Source organism: Topomyia yanbarensis, chromosome 3 (assembly GCF_030247195.1).
Source record: "Topomyia yanbarensis strain Yona2022 chromosome 3, ASM3024719v1, whole genome shotgun sequence".
Lineage (NCBI taxonomy): Eukaryota > Metazoa > Arthropoda > Insecta > Diptera > Culicidae > Topomyia > Topomyia yanbarensis.
Window position 1 is genome coordinate 297,805,508 of NC_080672.1, and position 24,532 is coordinate 297,830,039.

Consider the following 24,532-nt stretch of genomic DNA (forward strand, 5'->3'; position numbering starts at 1 on the left):
CACGTTTACTTTGAATCGCCAGAAAGTGTGCGGTGCACCTTTTTCCCACTGGGAAGCCCAAAAAAATTTTTGAACCAACAACCAACGAACATTCTTCAGTAGAAAGCCATTTTTAGAGGGTTGTATAGTAACCCAATGAACAAGTGCACCGATGACACTCATAAGGTTGGAAATGAATGTGCACGTTTATTACTCCGACGACAATAGTTGCGCATAGTCCAATTTGATGTGAAATTAACAATAGTTATACCGGTTTATCAGCGCATTCTTTCCCCTCGTCAGAACACTAAAGGTTGTGTCACAACCCTGCTGCTGACAGCAGCCATATTTTTTCTATCTCTCTCCTATCATTGCTGCGGTGCCATCAGCTGAATTATGATGCTGTACTGTTCTGATGCCGACCGAGGGCATCCAGAAGGAGAGTCATAACAAAGATAGCAAATCGAAAGTGTTCATCACAGTGCACTAATACACAGACAAAATATGAGAAGCATGGGTCAACAAAATGAATCACGGAGATTGAATACTGATTATTTTATTAAAATTATTCATAGCTGGATAAATTTTCACCATTGCACGGCTATTAAATAGAAGGGGCCACCATTAGCAGGTTGGAGTGCGTCGTATTAAAAATACCTACATACGTAGGAGGCAATTAAAGTATTTCATAATACTTCTGTTGTACTTAATGGGAATTGAGTTCTACAATAACGACACTGAACCCTTCTGGATAAAAACTCAACACGCCAATCGTTTGTTTACCATTTATCTGTCAGTGTCATTCCAATCGAGCACGAGACCTGTCAATGTCATTCCAATCGAGCAGAATACATGTCAAATGTTGCAATCTGATGAATGAATTTTGGAAAGTATTGTGATAGTGAGTTAAAATATTTTGAATAAATTTCTGAATCGAATCCCTAACGGCCAATTTCTTCACTTGGATGAAAACTGGTTTTCTTTTATAACCGGTTTTCGGCAAATTGGTCAGCAGCAACCTGAAAACTGGTTTTCGGCGAAACCCGGTTTTCATCCAGTGAAGAAATTGGCCGTAAGACAAGGTAAAACACATAAATTTTATCATTACGGTGCCTTCTAAAAGTTGCTTCAACCATTACAGCTATCCATAATGTTGTAATTTTCCTGAAAATCACAGAACTGGACCCATTCCGCACGAAGGTCGTAGTTTACCAGGAAGCGAAAAAACCAATATTTTCAAAACCGGCTGTAGTTTTATTGGTACAAAACTTCACACAGCACTTCATGATGAAAAACAGTATCGACGCTGCAACTCAGCGGTAACTGTAGTATACGAGTCAACTGAAGTTAACGCTGTGACAGTGGTGCTAGTTTGCAGGAAATAATGTTTCCAAAACATTTTATTTAGTTGGGATAAGATGGCGAGTCTTTATTCAGTAATTCATCGTCTTTATTCTACAAGATGACGACACGAATGAACTCATGATGAATGAATGGTCGGAGTTGGTCACTGCACAGTGACGTCATGCATTAAATGTGACAGGTGGTGGTCCTGTTGATTACATTTTGAACTTAGAGGTTATTCGTATTCTCAAAATGAAGCATTTACAAAATATTGGGAATCATGTTTTTAGAAGTATAAATGGCCTGTGTTAAACCATAGAGGACCAAGCGCCATTTGGAGATACCTTCCTAAAAATCGCTATCGCAGCTAATGTAGTACTATAAACACTTACATCAATTTATTTCTGAGAAATCAAATAGTAATCGATAGAAAATAAGTACCCTTAAACTTTCTATGATAATGGTAAATAATCGAAAAATTAATTTTTTCATTAAAAATACCATGAAAAAATTTTGGCGCTCAGTTCGCTTTGGCTTAACGCAGGTCAAATGTTCTCTAGAGAGCCTTACAATTAAAATGTGCTATTCCCTACTGTGCGAAAATGTATATGAAAGATCTAATAAGTGAAATAATTATTTGTTTATCAATTACTTCTAGTGTTCTCTGAATCGGCAAGTAGTTTTTCTTGGTAATTAATTATTAGCACTAAGCTTATTTCAATGGAATTCAAATTTGTTATGTCCAAACTGTAAACAAAAGGACCAGCACTTGTCAAATTTGTGAGGTTAAGGCATTTCATACAATGGTCAGTTGCTTTAGTTCGAGTGCAACGGATGCTTATCTGTTGCATTCGCACTCACATATCTCCCATGCAAACAAAAACCCGAGAATTGTCAAACGAAGTTCATCCGGCACATTTTGTTGGGTTATGTCGGTTGGAGTAAAATCGAATAATCCAAGTACCTAATGTAATTTGTTTCGTCTTAAACCTGCGTAATATATGTAAAGTATATATTTACTTTACTTAAAATGTTTTGTGTATTTCATGTACAGAATGCATTATGCATAAAATTTCATCTGTACTTAAATTACTGTAAATTTGTTGAGTACTTTTTTAAAGACGGCAATATTTAATGTACTTAAATGAACTTTAAGTGACGAACAAGTACGACTTTTGGCACTGCTTCGAATTGGAGATTTAGTGCTTACCCCTACAGCTGGTGATTATTTTTTTTATTTGATTACACCACCAGTTAATCGGTTTTGCTCCTAGAACGTAAACTTTATTTTGCTTGATAGCGTTATTTCGATTTTTTGTTGTTTCCACTATAGAAAGTTACTCATTTTATACCGAAAGGCTCATTGTGATTACTGATAACATTCTCACAAATGAAAATAATTATTCCGTTCCTTGCCCATTCGCCTTCTATTTGCCTATGCCAGCACTAACCACTGAGGAGCCCAAAAATTGTTCCAAATCGTTCAACACGAGTCCAACGATGAACGTTTCTTGAACGGTTCTTCGGACATCATCCAACGTTGGCCTAACGAGCGTCCTTCATTGGATGATTAGGGATGCAGAGTGTCCAAGGAAAAATATGAAGCCGATTGTCACATCTTGTCTTAAGCGGCCCTTACACGTTCAATATTTTTGTCAATACTAGAGAGTATTGACAACAGTATTGTACGTGTAATGTAAAAAAGTTGTATTGACGATGTCGATTGCAAATGGGATTGAAATATTGTAATAATATCGTCAATGCTGGTATTGACAAAAATATTGAACATGTAAGGGCTGCTTTTGCTGTAAATAGTAACAATAAAAGCTATCGAGAAAACTCGGACGAAATCGATGGCATAAAACGGAAGTTATTGTAAAAACCCGTTTTAATACACCTGGTGGTGCAATTGAGCCTTTCTCATTTATCCGAACTACGATTCCATGGCCAGGTATGTTTAATATAATGGTGGAAATGTCTATTACATATTTAGTGCGTTTTACACATACGTACAATGAATGGACAGCTTCGAACTTGAGTTGCTATGTGTCCACCCTGAAACATTAGAATCAGCGGCGGATCCAGGAGGAGGGTTCAGGAGTTTGGACCCCACCAAAATTTTTCACCTTGTTAAGAAATTTTAAATTAGTTTCTCAACTCAAAATCATTTCAAACCAAATTTTTCACTGGTTTTTTAGACCCACTAGGAAAATTTATTCTGGAGGAACTAGAAAATTTTATTTGGGTAGAGAGGTACATGATGAGCGAAGGGCGGTTTAGGAAAAGGTGGTGAGTGATGTGGAGGAGAGGTGGTACCCCTCATCGTATTCCCCTAATTACACGCCTGTTAAACTACAGAAAACCTACACAAGTAAAAAAAAAGATTAAGTTGACGATGTTCAGAGTGATTGTATAACCATTCTATAGGAGAAAGCGAAGACTCCATATCAAGAAGACTGGCAACTCTGTCCAGAATCCGGAGACAGTAACAGCAACGCCACTTGCGGGTAAAGGTGGTACTTTCCATAGTGATGCACACACACATATACATTTTTACATAAAGCTTCCTCCCTTCTTCCAATAGAGGCGCTGTAACCTCTGTCGCTTCTCGTTTGTATGGGGGAAGGAAAGAGATATCAGTCTTCTTGATATGAAGTCTTCGGAGAAAGGCAAAAATGTAAATTTGCTGTGTGTCCGCACTCTTCAACCCGTAACTCCGAAACCGGAGGTAGGAATTTAATGAAATTCAATAGCAGCCTATGGAAACGTTGTACCTTTCATTTGAAACTAAGTTTAAAAAAATCGGTTCAGCCATTCCTGAGTAACCGATGTGCTTATTTTTGATCACATACATACATACACACGCAAACACACACATACGCACGCACGTTGGGGCATCAGCGAACCGGACGCCCTGCTCCACCGGAATCGCCGAACTGACCTCGACACCTGGTTGGTTGGCTCGGTTTCGGGAGAACTTCTCTCGCCGGGGAATTCTCCGTTGGAGTAGGCTAGGTCCATCGTCGGGGACTAGACCGAGTAGTTCGCGAACAAGTCTGGTGCTCAACGAGTAAACGGCGCTGAATGGTGCGAGAAGGGAGTTACGGTGCTAACTGGCACAAGGGAGCCGAAGGGCTCGGTGAATTAGACAGTCTGAAGTTTGCCGCCCAGATTGTCTTCATAGGGGAGGAGCACTAAGTCTCGACTCACAGCCAGCTTTCCGACTGCCATGCAGAAATTGCCAGTCTGTGTGGATGGTGGAGAATTGGTGCTGTGTCGAGGAGTGGGGCTGTAACCCTGCGGAAGAAATGAACTAGTAAGAAGTTGAATTAGAGTGTGTGCTATGCACATAAAAACTCCTCCCCGAAGTAATGACGTAAGGTAGTGCCGGGGAGGAATCAGTTTCTGGGCAAGAGCAGTTTTTTTATAACCTTTCTATACTGCCGTGATACGCATAACAGTCCCTTCTGCATAGGAAACCCATAGCAAATGGGACTGTTATGCGGATCACGGCAGTATAGGAGAAAGGCAAAAATGAGAATTTGCTGTGTGTCCGCACTCTTCAACCCGTAACTCCGGAACCGGAAGTCGGAATATAGTGAAATTCAATAGCAGCCTATGGGAACATTGTACCTTTCATTTGAGACCAAGTTTGAAAAAAATCGGTTCAGCCATTCCTGAGTAACCGATGTGCTTATTTTTGGTCACATACATACATACACACGCACACACACACATACATACGCACGCACGCACGCGCAGACATTTGCCGAATTCAACGAAATGAGTCGAATAGTATTTGACAGACGGCCCTCCGGGCTGGGATTAAATTAACGATGTTCAGAGTGATTGCATAACCTTTCTATAGGAGAAAGGCAAAAAACGTAAGAGCAATACTTCAATGGTGATGCATGCGACCGAAAAAGTACAAAAGGTTGCCGAAAGCCCGATACCCGGTCAAACCATTCGGAATTTGATTCGGAATCCTGAATGGAGTCAGTATGGATTCCAAATCAAATGCAACAACCGATTCTGAGTCGGAATCGGTTGTTGCATTTGATTTGGAATCCATAATGACTCCATTTAGAAATCCGAACCGGTTCCGGAATGAGTTTAACTGGGTACTATCATATTGTGTATTTTATGGTAAAATAAAATTCAATTTAATAATTTCAAATACTTTATGAAGCTTTGAGTTTCGATCGCTGAATCATGCAATCAAAGATGCAAAAAAACGCAATAGTTTTTAAATGGATGATAAAACCACGTCTGGAAATGTTCACTTATAATTTTCTTTGAATGATGTCACTGCTAGTAACGCCCTTCTCAAAAATTGCGGTGATTTAAATTATTACGTCTAATCTACACACCGTCGGCCCATATCCATCGTAAATCAAACCATTCGGAAATTGGTTCAAAATTTGAGTGAATTCTGAGTTGTTTCGAGCCCAAATGCAAACATTTCGTACCAAAACCGATTGATTTAGAATCGGTTCTCCATTTGAAATAAAATCCATACAGAAAACAATCAGAATTCCAAAGCGGGTCACTCATGGATGTGTGCGTGTTGCTTATCGCTGGCATGGCGGTTTCGTTCATTCTTGCTGACTGCAGGATAGCCTGCTTTCGCCGTCATCGCCATTTCTGTTTCTCTCTCTCTCTTTCGCGCATCGAGAACTTCGTGCTTTCGTCAGCCATCGAGTCAGGCTGACAACGGGCAGTTTAGTGTTCGGTTCAGTTTCGCTTCAGATATATCGCCAAGCAATCGTGTATTTCGCTCGCTGTGCGCTGTTCTTCTCTCTGTCACACACTCGCCTTCATCGTGTATATGGTAGTACATCAACCGCACACTCGCCACCGCTGCCGTCGTCATCAGTGCCGCCCCGCCGTTACACCGTTGTTCTCGCTCCTTGCTAGTTCCTTTTTGTGTATTTCAATGGAGTTTGCAAAATGAAGCAACATTTGCTCTGCTAAAATGACGTTCGCGTTTTCGGTGGCCAAATTATCGTTCGGTTGCAAAACTTTATGATAGGAATCAGTGGAAAGTTCTCAATCGATAGTCAAGTGGTTATTTGCTCTAGTTTTTACGTGTGAGCAACAGGAATACAGTGCGTGCGTGTGAAGGAACCAGAGTCTGATCGGAAGGCTTTTGCCAACCAGAATTTAGTGTTTGGAATTAAAGATCCCAGTTTTTTGGTACGAAGACTCGCAAGTTTAATTTAATTGAAAGCAGTGGAAGTCCGTTTCCCTTGTAAATAGCTACAATTTAATTTAATAATTTGAATAGAAGTAGTTTAAGTGGAACAAGCCGTAGAACGGAAGCGCTGGGCGCTGTAAAAGAAAAGGGGAAGAGTGGAGTCACCCGTTTTTTTGTTCCCTATCCCGTCAACGTGAACGCGATACACAAATCACCACGTAAGTGCTTACGGCGGCCGAGAAGGAATGTATTTCATGCTTGTTGGTTGCTGTCTACTCTGACTCGAGTTAGTAAGCAGTGCAACGAGTTTTTTTTCTTTTGATTTACTAAAAAGTAGGTGGACAACTTGGATTGCTCAAAAGTGCACTTCTAAAGCTTGTCAGTGGTGCTATACTGCCGACAATTTTAAGGTTATGGTCGCATACTCTTATGACGATTACGGTTTTTTTGTACGTGCTTGCGTGTAGCTTTTCTGCTTCACATGAAACAACGGTACCAATACACTGACACGCTTCTGGCCTCACATAGGTACGAGTGTTTCATTCCGCAGTCGCGAAACAGTGATTGTACGGGTCTTCAGCTGCGTTCCGCTCATCAGCTGGGCGATTTACGGATAGCGCCAGTAAACAAATCTCACAATTGGGCACACGTTGCGACATTTGTTGGAGTTATGCTTTTCTTGTTAATAAATAGCCATCGTCATAAAAAATTTAAGCCTTTTTTAGCATGACTTAGCAAAGAATATAGTTTGGAAGGATGATTGTCATTTGTCCAATTTTGCTTCACTTCCAAAAAATACATAGCGTGAGCGACATTAACGCAGCTGTTAACCGAATAGGCCGAATACACCTGGCAGACTGACAGGCTGTCAGTTTTCACGGTGATGACACACGGCATAACATTACGATATAATACCCTGAGACATGAAACTACGTTAAGAAGAAGTCATAAGAGATTCACTGTATAAATCGATCATACACACGTAAAAATATTCACAACAATCTTTTTTTTCGACGTGTTCAACGGGAGCCTTGGAATGATTTATTAGAGCATTGAAGACATTTTAAAGGGTTTCAAAGTATCGCTTGAATAGTATTTAACGACCAAGGTTTTAGAAAATAAAATAAATCCGTCGATAGTTTAATGTTCATATGCAAGAAATTTTTTGTTTTTTAAGATTAAATTAACCCTTTTGGCTTACAATTGCAATTGGCTTATATATTCGGCTTACAATAGATCATAATTTTAACAAAAATATTGTTTGTCACACAGAAGTTTCTATTATTTTATTATTAAAATTTAAAAAAAATATCGATCGTAAATTGGTCCACCCGGAACCTACCGCAATCAGTGAATATGTATGCGTCACAAGCTCAACATGTGCTCAAAACCAAAAGTGCTTCGATATCACGGATACCTCAAAATGAATCTAGTTTAGCTTAGAACTAGCAGCACACAAGAAAATCGCGAACCATCTAGAACGAACCGCCTCGAATGCGTGTCTGTGTGTGAATTGCCCCAGTGTCCAAACTTGACTAACCTGCTGTGTCTTATTGTGTCTCCCCCATTTCAGAACTGCCGGTTACTAGCTAATTCACCATGGAGGACGGCCATTGCAAGTCCGTCGAAGAAGTGCTATCATACTTCCGAGTGGATCCCGAAAAAGGTCTCAGCCCTGATCAGGTTAAGGAATATCAGAAAAAATACGGCCTCAATGGTAAGTAAATTTTGTTTTTATTGTCCAACACATTCTGTTTCGCAAGATATTCGAATTGTCCTGATGCCAAGTTCAAGTCCGATTCGGTGACTCACCTTCGGGAATAGGGTGCACGAGGTTTACGTGGTCTGAACCTCTCGATAGGCAGTTCATGAGGTAGTTCGGCTAGAAGCAATATCGCAGTAAAACGCCGATTTACGTCATTCGTAATCGGTTTCGCGCCGGCAATGTCTCAGATTACCCTCACGGCGCCACGATCTCTGCGTAGCGTGTATAAAAGCGCCGCTCCTCCTAGCGCAGTGTCTACAAGATAGTCTCACTTACTCGCGCTTGTCGCGATCATGATCGCGAAAAGGCAACTAACTAGATGGGTAAGGCCAGCTACGTTAGCAAAAAAAAAACCGAAACGTTGTTACACGTGAGCAGCCTGAATGCGAAAGTCGCGTGGTTCGTCGTCTCCGACGGGGAGGAAAACGATTGAAATTTATCGACGATCAGGTGGTAATTATCTATTGAATGGTGTTGAATTATCGATTGGAGAACTGACAGTATCGCTTCTGATGGAACGTCGATTTTATGTTACTTCTATTAAAATATCAAAGATACGCCAATGATCGACTTTAGCGGCGGCCTGGTATTAAATTTAGGATATTTAAATAGAAATTTTCAATGAATTTGACGGTATGACGGGCAGATTCTCCTGTGTAAAATATTTGTAATTTTGATAGCAAAACTTTTGAGTTATTTACGTTGAAGAAATTCATTCCAAATTCCACAACGTTTTATGTCGAGGTACACGACAATAGAACTGAGAGGAATTACGATTTTTTGTTACTCAAATGTTCTATACGCTAAGACTTTTATGCATGGTCTAATAAAAAATCTAATAAAAATAAAAGGTCAAAAGCACCGGAACGGGGTTGCGGTATCAACGTATTGCTTTGCTATTTACATAATTTGGCCGTTAATGTAATCTGCAGACACGCACTCGGCGATTTTTTTCGGAGCTTTATTTATGCAGAAATCACATCGTAACTGCTGTTATATGAGAAAACATTCTATTACCCACCCACACTTCAGTAAATGTCGCGCGCTCTGGTAACAGAATAAACAGTTCCATCGCCGCCAACGGTTCATGGTTATACACTTCCATTGCGCTATACGGCGAAAGAGTAAACAAACAAGTTTTCTGCTCTCGCAGATTAGCACGCAATTACTTCGTGTTCTTCAACCTGTAAAGTTGATTATTCACATTCTCGTTGCAGTCGAGATGTTGGGAGACACAGATAAACGAGTATGTACTAGTTTATCAATCTGGCTTAGTCTGGTAATTTGATTATCAAATTTTTCGCGGGATCCCGTCGATGTCGTCATACCGACGCTCTTGGTTACGATGAAATGATTTTGCACTTTCGTATGTAGGTGGTAGGTGCAGAAACTCATATTATCTACGTCATCATCCCGTCGGCATTTCGTTAGATAAATCTGAGGGTTGAGCTGAATTTTAATATCAATTTACATTTCGGAAACACTATAGAGACTTTTTTCGAACACGGCAGTTTGTCCTTGATTTGGTGTCAAGTCAAAGTACATTCGTTAGCAAGAATGGTAGTATGTGGTTAGTTCAGTAAACAGAATACATGTGGATCCCATTAACCAATTTTTTCAAAAAGATACTAGTATCTAATTTCAAATATCTGCAAATTTACGTAATACGCACTACCATTTGACTCAATGCGTTAAACAAAGATGACAGACACTGCTCTAACCAACGGCTTCAAATGGGTAGCGTGATAATAGAAACAAAGCGATAATGGGCTCATCACCCTATTATTACTAAAGGCATAAGTACACAAAAGAATAGGAAATACAGCTGGGCTAGATTGGATTATTCGTCTTCTTGTATTATTCTAAGCAATGTTTTCATCACCACATCACGGTAGATCATATTGTATTTGGATTGACATGAATTCTAGTATCTTTTTTGCTATTCATGTATTGCCGTGATACGCATAACAGTCCCACCTGCATAAGAATATCATAGTATGGGACTGTTATGCGTATCACATACACTGCCGTCAATATTAGGATCTGGGACACTCCTGAAATCAATTACTTTTTGGGAGGGAAACTTCTTTTCTTCGGGTTCTCTCATATAACAGCTATCAAGTTAATTCTTAACGACGCACACTTCCCCTCGCTATCTACGTTAGTAAATAGTGACATTTTGTTGTCTGAGAAGATGTTACTGGTTGGGCAACCGTTTGAAATTTAGCAGATGAGGTTAGCTGTATTTTGGATTTGACTGACTTGGAGCTGTATTTTGGACTGATGACTACTGCACAGGACTTTCCGCAGTTTCCGTCTAATTACAGAGCTTCCACGTCGGTATCTGACTTCGATATGTACACGGCGCGGTCTGAGAACTAATAACGATTTCTATTTAGCATTGTAGGCAGAATTTCGCAGTTAATGAAACTTCCCCAAACGATTTGTTTTCAATTTAAACAACAAACTCCACCACGTGGCAATATCACTGAATTGAAACGAAGTATATTCCTAATTTTACTGCAGAGCCTCACCAACAAGCCTTATCTCTCAGATCCGATGGAGGCGACTATTATTTGTTCAACGGTACTCTGCTTATAGCACTGCCGAAAATTCGATGCACAGCTCAACAGCCCTGACAGATAAATTGTCTAGGGTGTCTTGTAAAGGCTTTATGCCATTGGTACCTAGAAGCGACACTACGCCATCATCTGCAAGCAATTTCAATGTACATTTATTTGCCAAACAATCATCAATACTGTTGACATAGATATTGTACAGAAATAGGCTAAGACATGAGCCTTGGCGGAGAGCCGAATAGCTAAATCTTAATGCTGATGAAACACCGTGCGCAAAATTCAATATATTTTTCACGCAATAAGTTGATTAAGAAGTTGTTCAACATCAATGATGAATATATAGGTGTGGCAGAACACACGGTTTGCTAGTGTTGGCAACCAAAAATATGTAAACAATCCAGAAGCACAACGGGTCGACGTCATAGCGGTCACACGATACAATGGGAGCGGAACGACCGCTATGACGAAAGCAAGTCGATTTATACTGTGATCACTCACACCACTCATGTATGATTAATCTTACGAATACCAAAGTGCCATCTTCGCCAGACCTGTATATACGACATTGGTTCAACATGGGTGAAAGACCATTCCGATGAAGTTTCTCTGACCGAACATCCTTTGTTTCGTTGCCGCTTCGAAATCCGAACTGTGTTTCCGAAAGCAGCTAATTTGCTTCTGCCCAGTTATCGAGACGACGAAGTATCATTTTCTCTAAAAATTTTCCTATGTATGATAGCATAGAAATTGTTCGATACAAATAATGATCCGAAGCTGGTTTACCGGGCTTCTGGATGGCGACAAATTTAACTTGTCTCCACTCGTGTGGAACAATGTTTTGTTCGAGAAAACTGTTGATTAAGGTTAACAAATCTTTGCTGAATCAAGCAAGTTTTTCAGCAGAGCAGAGTTGATCTTAGAGCTATTGATAAGTCGACTATCGTTAAAGAGAACTCAGAATCATTTGAAGTGTCTCGGAAGAATTCCTGTGCGGGAACCGAATCAGGACGTAACTTCCTCACAAAGTCAAAAGTTTTAAGAGCACTCAGTTAAGTAGCTTTTGACAAGCGTTCAACAAAGTTGCGCCAATAACCTCACTTTTTGGTTTAACGAAGCTTTTTATCTTTTATTCGGGATGTAAGTCCTGCTTGCCTTCTCGACGCGTATTGTAGTACGAATCTGTCTTTTTTATACGATTCCGATCGCTCTGTAATCCCCCATTAATTTGGCGGGCGTGCTTAAAATGTGCTGTCAGGGACCCTCTTAGTTTGAGTTTTAACAGCACTGTCGTAAACTAGGCTGACTAGGAAGTTATGCTCGTCTAACTGTGGCAGTACTTCAGCAGACTCAATTCTCTTGGGTATTGTTTCCGTATATCAAAGATCATAGTAAAAATTTCTAATGGCTCCGCAGGACACAATCCATTGGAAATAGAATTGGCGATCAAACTTGCTTTCTCGAGCCGGAGTTACTGGTTTCCTTAGTTTTCAGGATAGCTATGCTAAACTGATCACACAGGTCGGAAATGAGAGCGGCCTGGCTATCATCGTAAGACTGCCCCTAAGCGACGCCATGAGAGTTGAAGTTCCCTAGGATCCAGCGGGATGCAGGAAGGACTCTTATATCCTTGAGGTGCTGAAAGTTTAACAATCTCTTCCTTTGGTCTGTATTTGAAAAAAACGACCACTTTAATACGTGGGAAAACAGGGGGGTTGATTCTGTAGAATGAGTAACTTTTTCGGATTCCCAAATGTACTCCTCCAAGATGGTCGTCACTATTTAGTCGAATAATATCAAATTCAGGAAAACTCGCGATAGGAAAATTCTTGATTTAATTTGAAAATCAGGGGCTACTAACTTGGCTTCCTTGAAATAGAAGGTCTATTTTGCATCGTCCCTTTTTGCATGGATGTTTTGAGAAGGAGGCAGTACTTATTTTCTTTGGCTCCAAGATTGAGTATTTAATCGTTATCTCCTGAGCTACATTCATCGTAGTAAGATAAATCTAGGAATGTATTTTGCAATGGAATGGGATTCGGGTTTGATGGTTTCGATATTTCCGATAAAGTGCGTTTGGATCGCAAGTTTGTACGTCGGCAAGTCACGTGTAGAGTGAGGATTACCGCCACAAAGAAGACACTTTTCACTATTCTTTGTGCTCATGAGTCATCCTTACCGCACTCTGAACATTTTACTTTACTGCAACTGTTAGGTGTTCGTATAGCCGAGCTGTTTGCTATTAGTGCAGTTTATGACTCTGGGAACATACATACGGAGAGGAAGCCGAAGCTTTTCCAGTAGTACAGAATTAAGCAGAACTGAGTTTAATTGTTTTACCGCGAGTTTCTTGACCTGCGGGAGATTTGGGGTTTTTAAGATGCTCACCCCAATTTTCAAGTCAGTGGTCTCCAAAAATATTTCATTTACCACCCCGTCTATTTCGACCACATTAGCCGGAATATACACACTAAGCCAGCTAAAAGTTGTACAGTAATTTCTTTTGACGACTTGGACAGTAAATTGATATTTTTACGGAGCTGTCAGCAAATTGTTTAAAAAATTGTTTTAATTTTTTAGCGATTTTCAATAATTTTTCGAATAATTTGCTGAAACCCGCAATATTTTTCACTGGATCTATCAGCACTTCTGTTTTTTCGGTACATACACAATTTCCAGTAAAATACTAACTGATTGTTCGGCAAAATTGTACCAACATTACTGAACCTCGTCAAAAACTTACAAAACAGGTACAGCAAATCATCTGTCAATTCGCCATTTTCAGAGGAAACTGCTGACTGACCAGTATTTTTTTATGTTTGGGTAGAACTCATTGCGGTGAGTTCGGCAACCGAATTACTTTACAGAATTGATTATCGAACGGTTTGCTGTTCAAAACCCCAGTAAAATTTTACTGTACCCAGTAATTCAAATTAAGTGTGATAGTCCATATTTGATATTGAATCGTGGATCATTCACTACCGCGTTAGCTTCATTTCGATCAGAAAGAACTACGTGACGTTTATTTGTGTGTACTTTAGTAATTTTGCGAACCCTAGCGTTTTAAGTCTTCACTGACCTGTGCCACTCGCAGTGGTTTTCGTTTGGGTTTGAAGAAAATGACCCATTCATCGCCCAATCGATCGATGGATTATCGGACACGTAGGGGTTTGGGAGAGGAAGCAGTTTTGTTTACGGGAGGAACTGGAATTTAGTTTTGTTGGATAATAAGTATACCTTGGTTAGCGATTTGGGGAATCTGGGGAAGAGTAAAAGGAGAGTTCTGATACATTCTTTTTGAATTATCTACTTGGTGCCGAAATATTCGGACGAAAAGTTAGAAGGGGTGACATAGTATGCCGTCGCCACTCATTGGGATCGACTAGAATCACAGTTACCACGTTTAAAAGAATATGAATGTATTAGCGTAGATTGTAGAAAAAATTTGAAAAAAAAATGCTCAGCTGATGCCGGTGAATGGCTCAAGCGCGCCACCAATCTTTTCTACTGCTTGTGGAACCCCTGCTGGTTCCTGTAGAAATAGCGCCACTAACACACACTGTATCCTACCACGTCGCCTACAGATGTTCCAGTAGAACGACCAAGAGTATAACCGAAGGAATGGATTGTAGAAGATTAACAAGCTATAGATCCGCCCACGCTAGACGAACTGCTAAAGGTTATTCGAGGACTGAAAAACGGTAAAGCCGTTGATAAGGACGGATTCCCGGCCGAACTGACCGACTGTACGAAGCAATCCACTGGTTGATCAGGATGATCTGGGCGGATTTAAAAAGTATTTACCTTTGAATGCGTTGGATGGACTCATCCCTATCTTCAAGAAGGGTCACAAACTCGAATGTAGTAACTATCCATCCATAATGATCCCCTATGCCACCGAAAAGGTACTCTCTAGTGTTCTGTTTAGCATACTGTACCCGTTGTTTGCAAATACCAAAGCTCATTGTTTAGCCTGCGACAAATTCTGAATAGATATTGGAAATACAAATTGCGGACTCACCGTCTGTTTTGGGATTCCAATATGGCGTACAAGCTAGTGAAACGAAACGAATTGTGGCAGATAATGCTTGAACATGACTTTCCGACAAAAGTGAATAAACTGATGCATATGACACTGGATGGGTCAAAATCAAGTGTCAAAATAGTCGGACGGTCATCCGACTCGTTTGTGTCGTTAAATTGGTCCAAGCAGAAAGATGCACTCTAATCGATTGTTCAACATAGTGCTCGATGGTGCGATACAAAGATGCAAAGCAACGGAATCATTATCACGAGATCTCACACGCTTGTTGGCTTCGCGGACGACATATATATTGGCGTTGATCGCAGAGCAACGAAAGAGGTATTTTTGAGTTTTAAAAAGGGAGGATGTTGCCTTATAGACCATAGAGGATGTACCAAAGGTCAGTTTCTAACAAAGAGTGGCCAATTCACCAATTCTTTATCCGATTGATTATGTTGTAAAGAAAATATTGGATGTAATATGAAAACGTAGAAGCTCTAAAAATGTCTTGTGGCTGAATGGATTCAAATTTCAGAAGCTCCCTGGAAGTATGGTCGTCTTAAGTGTGTCATTGCACTCAATGGTAGGCATGGTGAATTTGATAAATGAAATGTCTTAATTAGGACTATTTTGAACTGAATTTTAACTGATTTGCAATTGAAAAAAAGTTCTGCTACATTTTTGTGTTAACTTTGGTGTAGCACTTCACCTGCCCAGTAAACAAGGAAACTTTATTTTGATCCTATTGGAAATTTTCCTCAGAATTCTTCAATGAGCTGACACACTCTCTACTCAAACACTTGTTTTGACTTACTGCTCTTAATCTGCAATACTTTCAGTACAAATATCTCGTACTATTGCTACTATGAAAGGTGACGATGCGGATTAACATTGAAGTTCACTGCAGTTTATTATAATATAGTGCAATAAAAGCGACAATATTTTTTTCTGAAAATTTTAAAGCAGTGAAGTACAAAATACCTACGTTTGTTTACAACAGTCTCCAACACTTTCGAATAATTAGTGTGGAATTTGGTGCCTCGCACGCAGATGGTTAAAACTCTTGCTCGACAACATTAAATGTTATTTTTCTGGAGTAACCGAATCTACGCTAAATGTTTGACTTTCGAGATACGGTATCCTAATTTCAAATGAGGACGTGGTGCAAAATATTGGTAAAAGTGAGTCAGCTTGTACGTACATAAAAAAATGAAAAAATTGTCGATATTGAAATACTCTCATGTTTCTGAGTTACATATTGTACAACGCTTTGAGAGTGGATTTCACATCAAAATTATTCAATTGTACTTGCGAACTCACAATATAACTCTGCATCCCAACTAGGAGTACCATAAGTAGTGCAATCGCTGATTATCAACTCGTAAAGCACCTAATTCAATTGATTTTTAAAACTTTCACTAGAAAGAACCACTCCCCTTTCGATAAGATTTCTAGGCGCTGATTCTTGATCGTTTCCGTGTAATTCTTAATACTCAGCTCCTAGGCTTATCGCCATGCAATCGTAAAATTTATCGAAATACGTGACGAACGTATGCTTTGAATAACGATTGATATAGAAGGTGCCATTACGGAAAGATTTTGCTTACCTACAACCTCCGTTGACTGTGCCAGAGCCGAACTAGGTGTGATAACACGGAATTTTTACACGGTATTTTTTGCACGGCATGCATCCCCCGTGCAAAAAAAGAATTTGGTGTACCAGTAATATTGAACAAGGAGGAACAGCGAATCCCATTATTACTATAGCGAAGAAATGGCTGGACAGAAAAAAAATCCTGGTACTGTTTGCCGGTCAATAAGCTATGAAATGAACTGCGAAGAGAGAATTGGCAAATATTTTTCTTGGTAAATGATTTATTTTCCGTTTGATTCGTATTTCTTTCTTCAAAAAGCTGTTTGTCAGCGTTTTACCAATTTTAGTGTAACTAACATTTTCAACAGCAATTGTCACACTAACTTCCAAAATATTTATATAAGTTGTACAATGTAAACAGTGAGGAACAGTGGTGTTTTTTTATTTCTAACACAGAAATCAATGTTCATGTTAAAGCGAATAACCGCGATACGGTCAGTCAGTGCAAAACTGACAGCATTGATGGAAATGTACCACCGAATTAAAGCGGCATGTACTTAAGGAGTGTCTGTTCCACTAATAACATTCTTAATATCGGACTCGCTCTATTACCAATAGTCACGTACAATTTAGATTGGAAATCGATCCCATTTTCGGGTCACACGTTGGTATTGCAGTAACGAAACGAAACACATTTCGCGGAACTAACAGCGGGGGTGTTTTATTGCCTGTGAAATGGTACCGCTTTACTTCGTGAGTGATTGAATGCCACCAACGCGCTGTCGTGAGAATTTTAATGTGTTCTCCGCGCACAAACTGTACTAGAAAGTTTTTCTTGCATATTTCTCGGTAATCCGCTGCCATCTCGCGAAAAGTTCTGTCTTCATTAGCAATGTTAAACAAAAATCACAATCAGTGCACAACTAAAACGATCAACATTCCCACCTGTGCCACTTCATTGGGTGCCACCCACTTTTTGTGCACCCTTTACTATTTCCTGAATGACCTCGCGCAAAAGTAAATATTTGTTCACCACCGACGCTTAATGGTTCCTGTGTTAGTTCAATGCGACCCGAATAGTTCGTCTTACATGAACTCCGTGATATTTACATTTGTTTTTTTTTTCGACGAATTTAATATTTTTCATTCAAAATGTACATCCGTTTCATTTTCCCTCCTACAACCACGAGTATTTTCGATGGCAGCCAAGCCAAGACACACCACACAGTATACGGTGAGGATCAAGATATCCGCTCTGACCTTATTCCATAGAGATACGACGACGAGAAAAAGGCACACAATGGAAACACATGATTCACCCCTAGCATTACAGTGCGTAAATTTCTACATGCGGCCGAACAAACCACATGGACCATATTATTGGCAATTCAGATGCCATTGAAATTGCTTATCAGTTTGCTTCGTGATTAAGTATTTGCACAATTGATAAGACCATTTCGACGACGACGGGATTCGCTATTTAGTGAGTCTCGGTAAAAAAACTCACGTCTGATAACGTGAAACAGTCGCTCACTCGCGCTACTCTTTGGAAAGACAGACGACGCTGTTAATTATCGTTCTCTCTCTGTGGACCGTAGCTCCAAGTGCTAATTGACGGTGCTCAACCCGCGACGAAGTTTGTTCCATTGACTCCGGAGCAAATACACGTGTTTTGCTGGAGCGTTGAAAACAGCTGATTTCGGTATATGACAGTAAAGTGGGTTATCATTTGAGTTAAAAAATGCAATGGTTCGCTAGACCGGTGGAACTGTGAGGATGTAGATATATAAAACATAATAAACCGAGTAAATACTTGGCAGATTCTTTGGACAACACGAACTAAATCTTTGTTCAAACAGTTTTTGGGGTGATTTGCCATTGCACGTGAGGTAAATTGTGGTAGCATTGAGAACGACGGTAATTACATCCTGCTTTGTAGAAATATACTCACTATCCGGGATGCATTTTTTAAAAATTATCAATTTGTCTGCTCACAAATTGTGCTTAAAGATTATTATTCCGCTGAAAAACGGAATCTATTCAGTGAGTTTTTGTGACCTACAGCAACTATATTTAAAAACCGGCTCAAATTTTGGCTATTTTGGACATTTTTCTGTGAAACTATTGGTCTACACAAGCCGCTTTCCAAATATGAGCTGTTTCCAAGCTTCTAGTTAAATCTAAAAAAACAAAGTGTCTTTAGAGAATTATAATAAAATACTTGTCATGGATGATTCCCGCTTTAGATGTTTGCTAAATCTTTAAGCCTATTAATCGTTTGCGGGAAATGAGATGTTGTATCATTTGGAGTGATTTAATACTATCTTATTGACGTATTTTCAACTATGTCTGCAAAAAATGTTCTTTGTGATTCTCGATAATATGAGCTATTTTCAAAGTCGTTGGGAATGTGAACTTTGAACATTGAAGTTACATGCATGCGATTTACAAACAACTATGCGATCAAATACGTTAATATACAAACGCTCAAGCCTTTCGCGGCTTTCCATGCACGCCTACGCCAGCAGTCTCGCAAACAAGTGATTGTTTTAGTACTTATAAATTGATAAACGCTTGTTCGCATCCGATCATGAAATAATGACCACATCTGAACCGCACACTCAATCAGTGTAGCGAAACGAGCGAGAAGTTTGTTCGCGGGAGTGTACGAATAACATGCCTAGCGCTCTTCATCGTTCGTGTCCGGGTGAAGCGAAATCTCGTACGATAATGCTCGCGAGAAACCCAAACGTTCATCTAGTAGGTAGCGCAATTCCAGGAAGCTTGTTTTGCAAATGATCGTATGCTGTGCTAGCTCGTAAGCGAGAAATGCATTGAAAAGCACAGGCAAGTTTGAATACATGAAGAGCATGGGCTGCTAAGAGTGTTCTCGCCCCTGCAATTGGCCGTTGGCAGTGTTTTAGTGGATGACATATCCCGTCTTGTCTGCAACTGCAGTGTGTTTCTAACAAGGAGCCCTTCCGAGAATGCAGCTCTACAGTCGGACCATTCTAAAAAAACGTTATTACATTTATTAAACCTGCTTTGAAATTCGCAAGAAAGTTCGTTCTTGTTGGATTGTTCAGACCAATTTATTTGATTATCATTGAAAAAACGCCGTAGAAAATTATCTAATCAACCAATCCTTTTAAAGCTTTCAGGCAATAAAATATAACCCTAATAAGCTTTTGGAATATTTATTTCATTCAACTTTAGTACCATAACAATACGCTCGCACCTTACGCTGTACGGAAATCCCCTTTTCTTCTTGTCTTCCTCTGATTTGACCTCCTTGGAATGCTTACGTAGTACCTGCTTCATAATTGCCCAGTTTTTTCGTTCATGTCCTTGAGTACGAAAGTGACCCCGTTGACTTCGTACCACTCCAGGACAACATTTGGATAGTGGCACAAAGCTAAATCCAGCCAGAAGATCGTGGGGCCCTCGTGTTGCTTCAACATAGGAAGCAGATGCTTCTGTAGACACTCCTTCAGGTAGATATCCCCGTTTGCAGTCCCAGTAGTCACGAACGTCGCACTCCGTTTGCTACATGAGCAGATCGCTTGCCAAATCATACATTTATAGTCAAACTTTGAAAGTTTCTGCTTCCTCACACCCTCCGGAACATCAAACTTGTGCTGGGCGTTGAAGAACAGTAGCCCCAGAAGCTACCGGAAATCCACCATGTCGTAAGTCTCATCATCCATTATGAGACAATGAGGCTTCGTCAGCATCTGAGTGCGACTTTTCCACCGTATTTTGCCGTTATTCACGATTTGGAGCATTCTGCACTGTGTGCGTATGCAGTCCCTGCCAGTCCTTGGCTCGCTGAACGAAAGACTTGGACAGATTCAACTTTTTGGCCACATCCCTGATCGAAGCACTGGGATTCCGCTTAAACGCTTTCTTTTCGGGTGACACCATTTTTTACATTTTTCGAAGAACTAACAGCGATAAAAATACAGTGTAAACAATACACTCTAAACTACTTCTATCCAAATTTTCAAAAGAAAATTCTTTTACAGTATTTTTTCATTTTTTTTAATTTGATGTTGAGCACGCTTTACTGGATGCAAATTTCTTCTGAAACGCACCGAGCACTCGATGCTCTGTTTCCTTCAACGCCCAGGTCTCATGGCCGTGGTTGCGTCGAGACTTTAGATGACTACGTAAACCATAGAAAGTCCTGTTCGCAGCCGCAACTTGCACGCCTTTTTATATCGCGACTAACATCGTTGTCACACGTCGCAAGTGCTTCAAGATACATTAATTCGGCGTCAACCTCGTACCGTGCCCTATCAATTTCCACCTTGGGACCAACTCTGTGCGGATAGCCTCGTTCTCTACCAGCAACTATGTACTTTGTCTTTTCAGAGATTCTAGTCAGTTCAATTCTCACAACCTTCCTTTTAAAAGTCAGAGTAGTCTCTTCCGCTGCTCGGCGATCAACGCCAATGATGTCGTGCGCGAAGCCAAGGAGCATGGGAGATCACGTGATTTTGGTTTCGTTACTTTGCACAACAGATCTTCGTATCGCACCCTCGTGTGCTATGTTGAACAGTAGCTTAGAGAGTGCATCGCATTGCTTTAATCCACCTAACATCACAAACAAATTACTTTGACGTTTGATTTTGACTCATCTAGCGTCATACGTGTCAGTTTCGTCGAAATTTGTCAAAGTTTGTTTTGTTTCACTGAATCGTGCGCCACCTTGGAATCCACAAACAGAGTGAGTCCGCAAATTTCATACATGCTATTGTATTAGTAATGCAGGTAGCTGGTTGGGAAGTGCTCGGCGCAATTGTTACAGATTGATTGTTGTACTGCTGATGAAAAGGAGAACTTCAATTTGAAATTTGACTGAGTATGTTGAAAACTGGGTTGGTTTTGATCGCACTAGATGTTTCTATGCCTACTTCCGTGCAGGACTTTTTATAGCGTAAAACCTGGGGTGACATTATGGAACCATTTCGAATCGACTTTTTCATACAAGCTTGTATACAATAAACCTTTCATTTCGAGATACGTAATGTCACCCCTGTTTAGAGCCTTGATACATAACATATCATACTTATACAGTGTGAGCATAGTACGGGGGAAAGGGTCAGAAAGGAAGGAACAGGACGGGCTTACCATACTCTAATACCGTACAACGACGTTTTTAAACTCCTGTAAGAAATTCCACCACTTTTCATATCTCGAGCGAATCAAGGAATCTTTTTTAGCTTATTGCAACATGCATTAAAACTACAAAAACCGATCATCGCACAAAGGCCCTGGGCTTGGGTGATGAGCCTAATGGGCGCGTACTCTTGCTTGGTCGATAAGAGTGGGAGATCCGAGCGAGTGCTGGTTCGTTGATCTCTGAATCTCATGACTAATAATCATTCGATCGAGTGTTTTGGCGGACGGCTGATATGGATGTTTCTACTTTCGAATGGGGGAACATACTGGTTCGGTTGTTCGAGGACTCATTTGATCTTGAGCATAGTGATCGAGTCATTCGATTCGGATCAATGGACTGTCATCTATAAGAGATGATCAGACTGAAGGTGGGTGTTTTTATCGCTTAAATCGCTCTGTCGCTCTGGCTCGTGAAGGTGGCGAGTAACATTCGTCTATAACGAATCGGATTCGCTGTTTTTTATGGATAGAACCTTCTCTTAAACATACTGTTCAGCCACTAGTTAATGCTCAACTAGATCAACTTAATAAACTGAAACACTTAGTTTTTGAAGAAATCCAATCCACGTGAACCACATCACCAAACACCTAAAAGTAGTTTAGATACATGTAATATCTATTTCTTTATCGCTCTCGCCGGTTGATGGGATTGACGATATTGTAAACATCATCAAGCCACAATAGATTCAATAGAGTTATCTAAGTATAAGGACCTTCGCTGTTTTTAATTTCTATTTGCACCTAGCTCTACTACTAGAGGTTAATTAGTTCTCATGTTAATAATCCACCACTCATTATGATCACTCAGGATTTTATTTGATTACAATACGCCTCGATAGTGGTGTATCGAGGAGGCCGGGAGGGCTGATATGAGCCTTTTTTTCTGTTCTATACCTTTCCTCTATTTACCCGCTCATAACCAGCAATCAAGAAGTAACAAATAGATAATTAAGAAAGGATGTGCTATGTGTGGTGGTTGGCTATTCAAGTATTGGTAGAGTATGAAGTACTAATGTATGTCTTTCATGTGATGATCATAACTTCAGCTGTATCTTGTACCTATCTAATTTATTACGTCTCTCATATATTGTCTTTTATATCTTCTTTTCGAGTCCTATACTAATACTGCCATTCTACACCCGCCTTCAGCTGGGTTAGCAAAGATGGTGATAGTGAACGTCTTAACACTCACACATTCTCAAACGCGGTCTCAATCGGGAACCTACAAAAATGCCCTCACGCACGCGGTTACCAATCGGTCACGTCCGGAAGTCTATCCTTGATCCTAGAAGCCTAGGTCCATGCCTTAAGCTAGACCAATTGAGAAAATGCGCTCATACCTATTAGACAACAGTGGGATCCCACTCTCTGCCAGAATTCTAAACGCGCACCGAAAATTTAATGTCAAACTCACGGTTCGCGCGACCATTCAAGAACACACGTAAATATGTTACAAACTCACGTCAGCGTACAAACGTTGGAGCCGCTTGCGATTTTCCAAGCATCCTACGCCCACGAACTCGCAAACATGATAATACCCCGGTGATAAGGTGAACGTCTCAGCACTCATAAACTTCCCAAAGCGATCTCAAGCGTCAATCTACAAACTCCCGCGTTCGCGCAATCATGAATCGGGATCGTCCGGAAGTCTCTATCCTCGGTACCAACAGTCTAGGTCCATGTTAATTATTAAAAAAAATTGAAAAATCAAAAAAAAAATACTCCCAAATCCACTAGACAAAACGTTCCATGGCAACATGACCGGGAACTCTAGTGATATGGGGTAACTCACTCCCTGTCAGAATGTGATCCGTACACCGAAAACTAAATATCAGAATGACGGTCCGCGAATATATGAATGGCCGCAGGGTTTGAAAATCGAATTCATATACGCGAAGTCACATACACGCGAGCACATGGGACAACCATGTCAACATACGAACGCTTAAGCCCTTCGCGATCATCTACGCACACCTATGCCCGCGATCGCGCAAACTTGATAACACTCCGGTAATTATGTGAACGTTTTAGTACTTACGAAATTACAAACGCGGTCTCAAACGCGAACCCGCAAACGAGCGCGATCATGAATCGGTCACGTCCGGAAATATGATATGGAAGAACCCACTTTCTTCTGGAATCTGTACCGTACACAAAAAATTAAGTATCAGATTCACGGTTCGCGCGCGATCATTCTAGAACACGCGAATATGCGAAAGGCACACGGTTATGAAATATAATTTATACACGCGAAGTTACATACACGTTAGCACACGCGACATGCAAACGCACACGTAATCGAGCACGTTAACGTACAAATGTTCGAGTCCTTCGCGATGATACACGCGATCGCGAGTCCCTACGCCCGCACATACCTGAACCGTACAATGAATATCACATTCAGAATCACGGCCCGCTACAATTGGCCTAAAGCAGTGTTTTAGTGGGCGACATTGCCTGTCTCATCTGCAAATTGTAGTATATGATTCTGACGGGGAGCCCTTCCTACAGCTACAGTAGGACAACTCTCGAAAAAACAGATCATCGCACAAAGGCATAATTAGTATCAAATACAGGTCAAAATAGAAAAAAACGCCATTTCTGTTTTTGCCTATACTTGATTAATTTGTTCTTCAAATCACACCTTTGTACAAATCCACGTACACTTGCAAGTTTTAGTCATCAGCAATTTCGTGACTACCAATATACATATTTATTTTGACAAATTCCAATGTACAGTGTATTTTGCAGAAGATACACTCTAGATTGTCCGTGATTCACTTCATAACTACAGCATTAATCATGCTTTCTCTCAATTATTTTATTTGTTACTATAATCAATACATACTTTAACAGTATTGTCAAATAT

General features: G+C 40.3%; 1 protein-coding gene across 4 annotated transcripts in view; it reads left to right on the top strand.

The window, feature by feature from the left end:
• The window catches only part of LOC131692421 (calcium-transporting ATPase sarcoplasmic/endoplasmic reticulum type), a 108,710-nt gene that overhangs the window by 32,091 nt on the left and 52,087 nt on the right, over positions 1 to 24,532 (top strand). For 3 of the 4 annotated variants that reach the window (XM_058979460.1, XM_058979461.1, XM_058979458.1), the window contains exon 2: positions 8,094 to 8,237. In XM_058979460.1, the coding sequence (XP_058835443.1) occupies positions 8,120 to 8,237 (118 nt within the window). In that variant the 5' untranslated portion in view covers positions 8,094 to 8,119. Of the gene's footprint in view, positions 1 to 6,525; positions 6,739 to 8,093; positions 8,238 to 24,532 lie in introns of those variants that run through there. The other variant, XM_058979459.1, reaches the window with a different exon arrangement.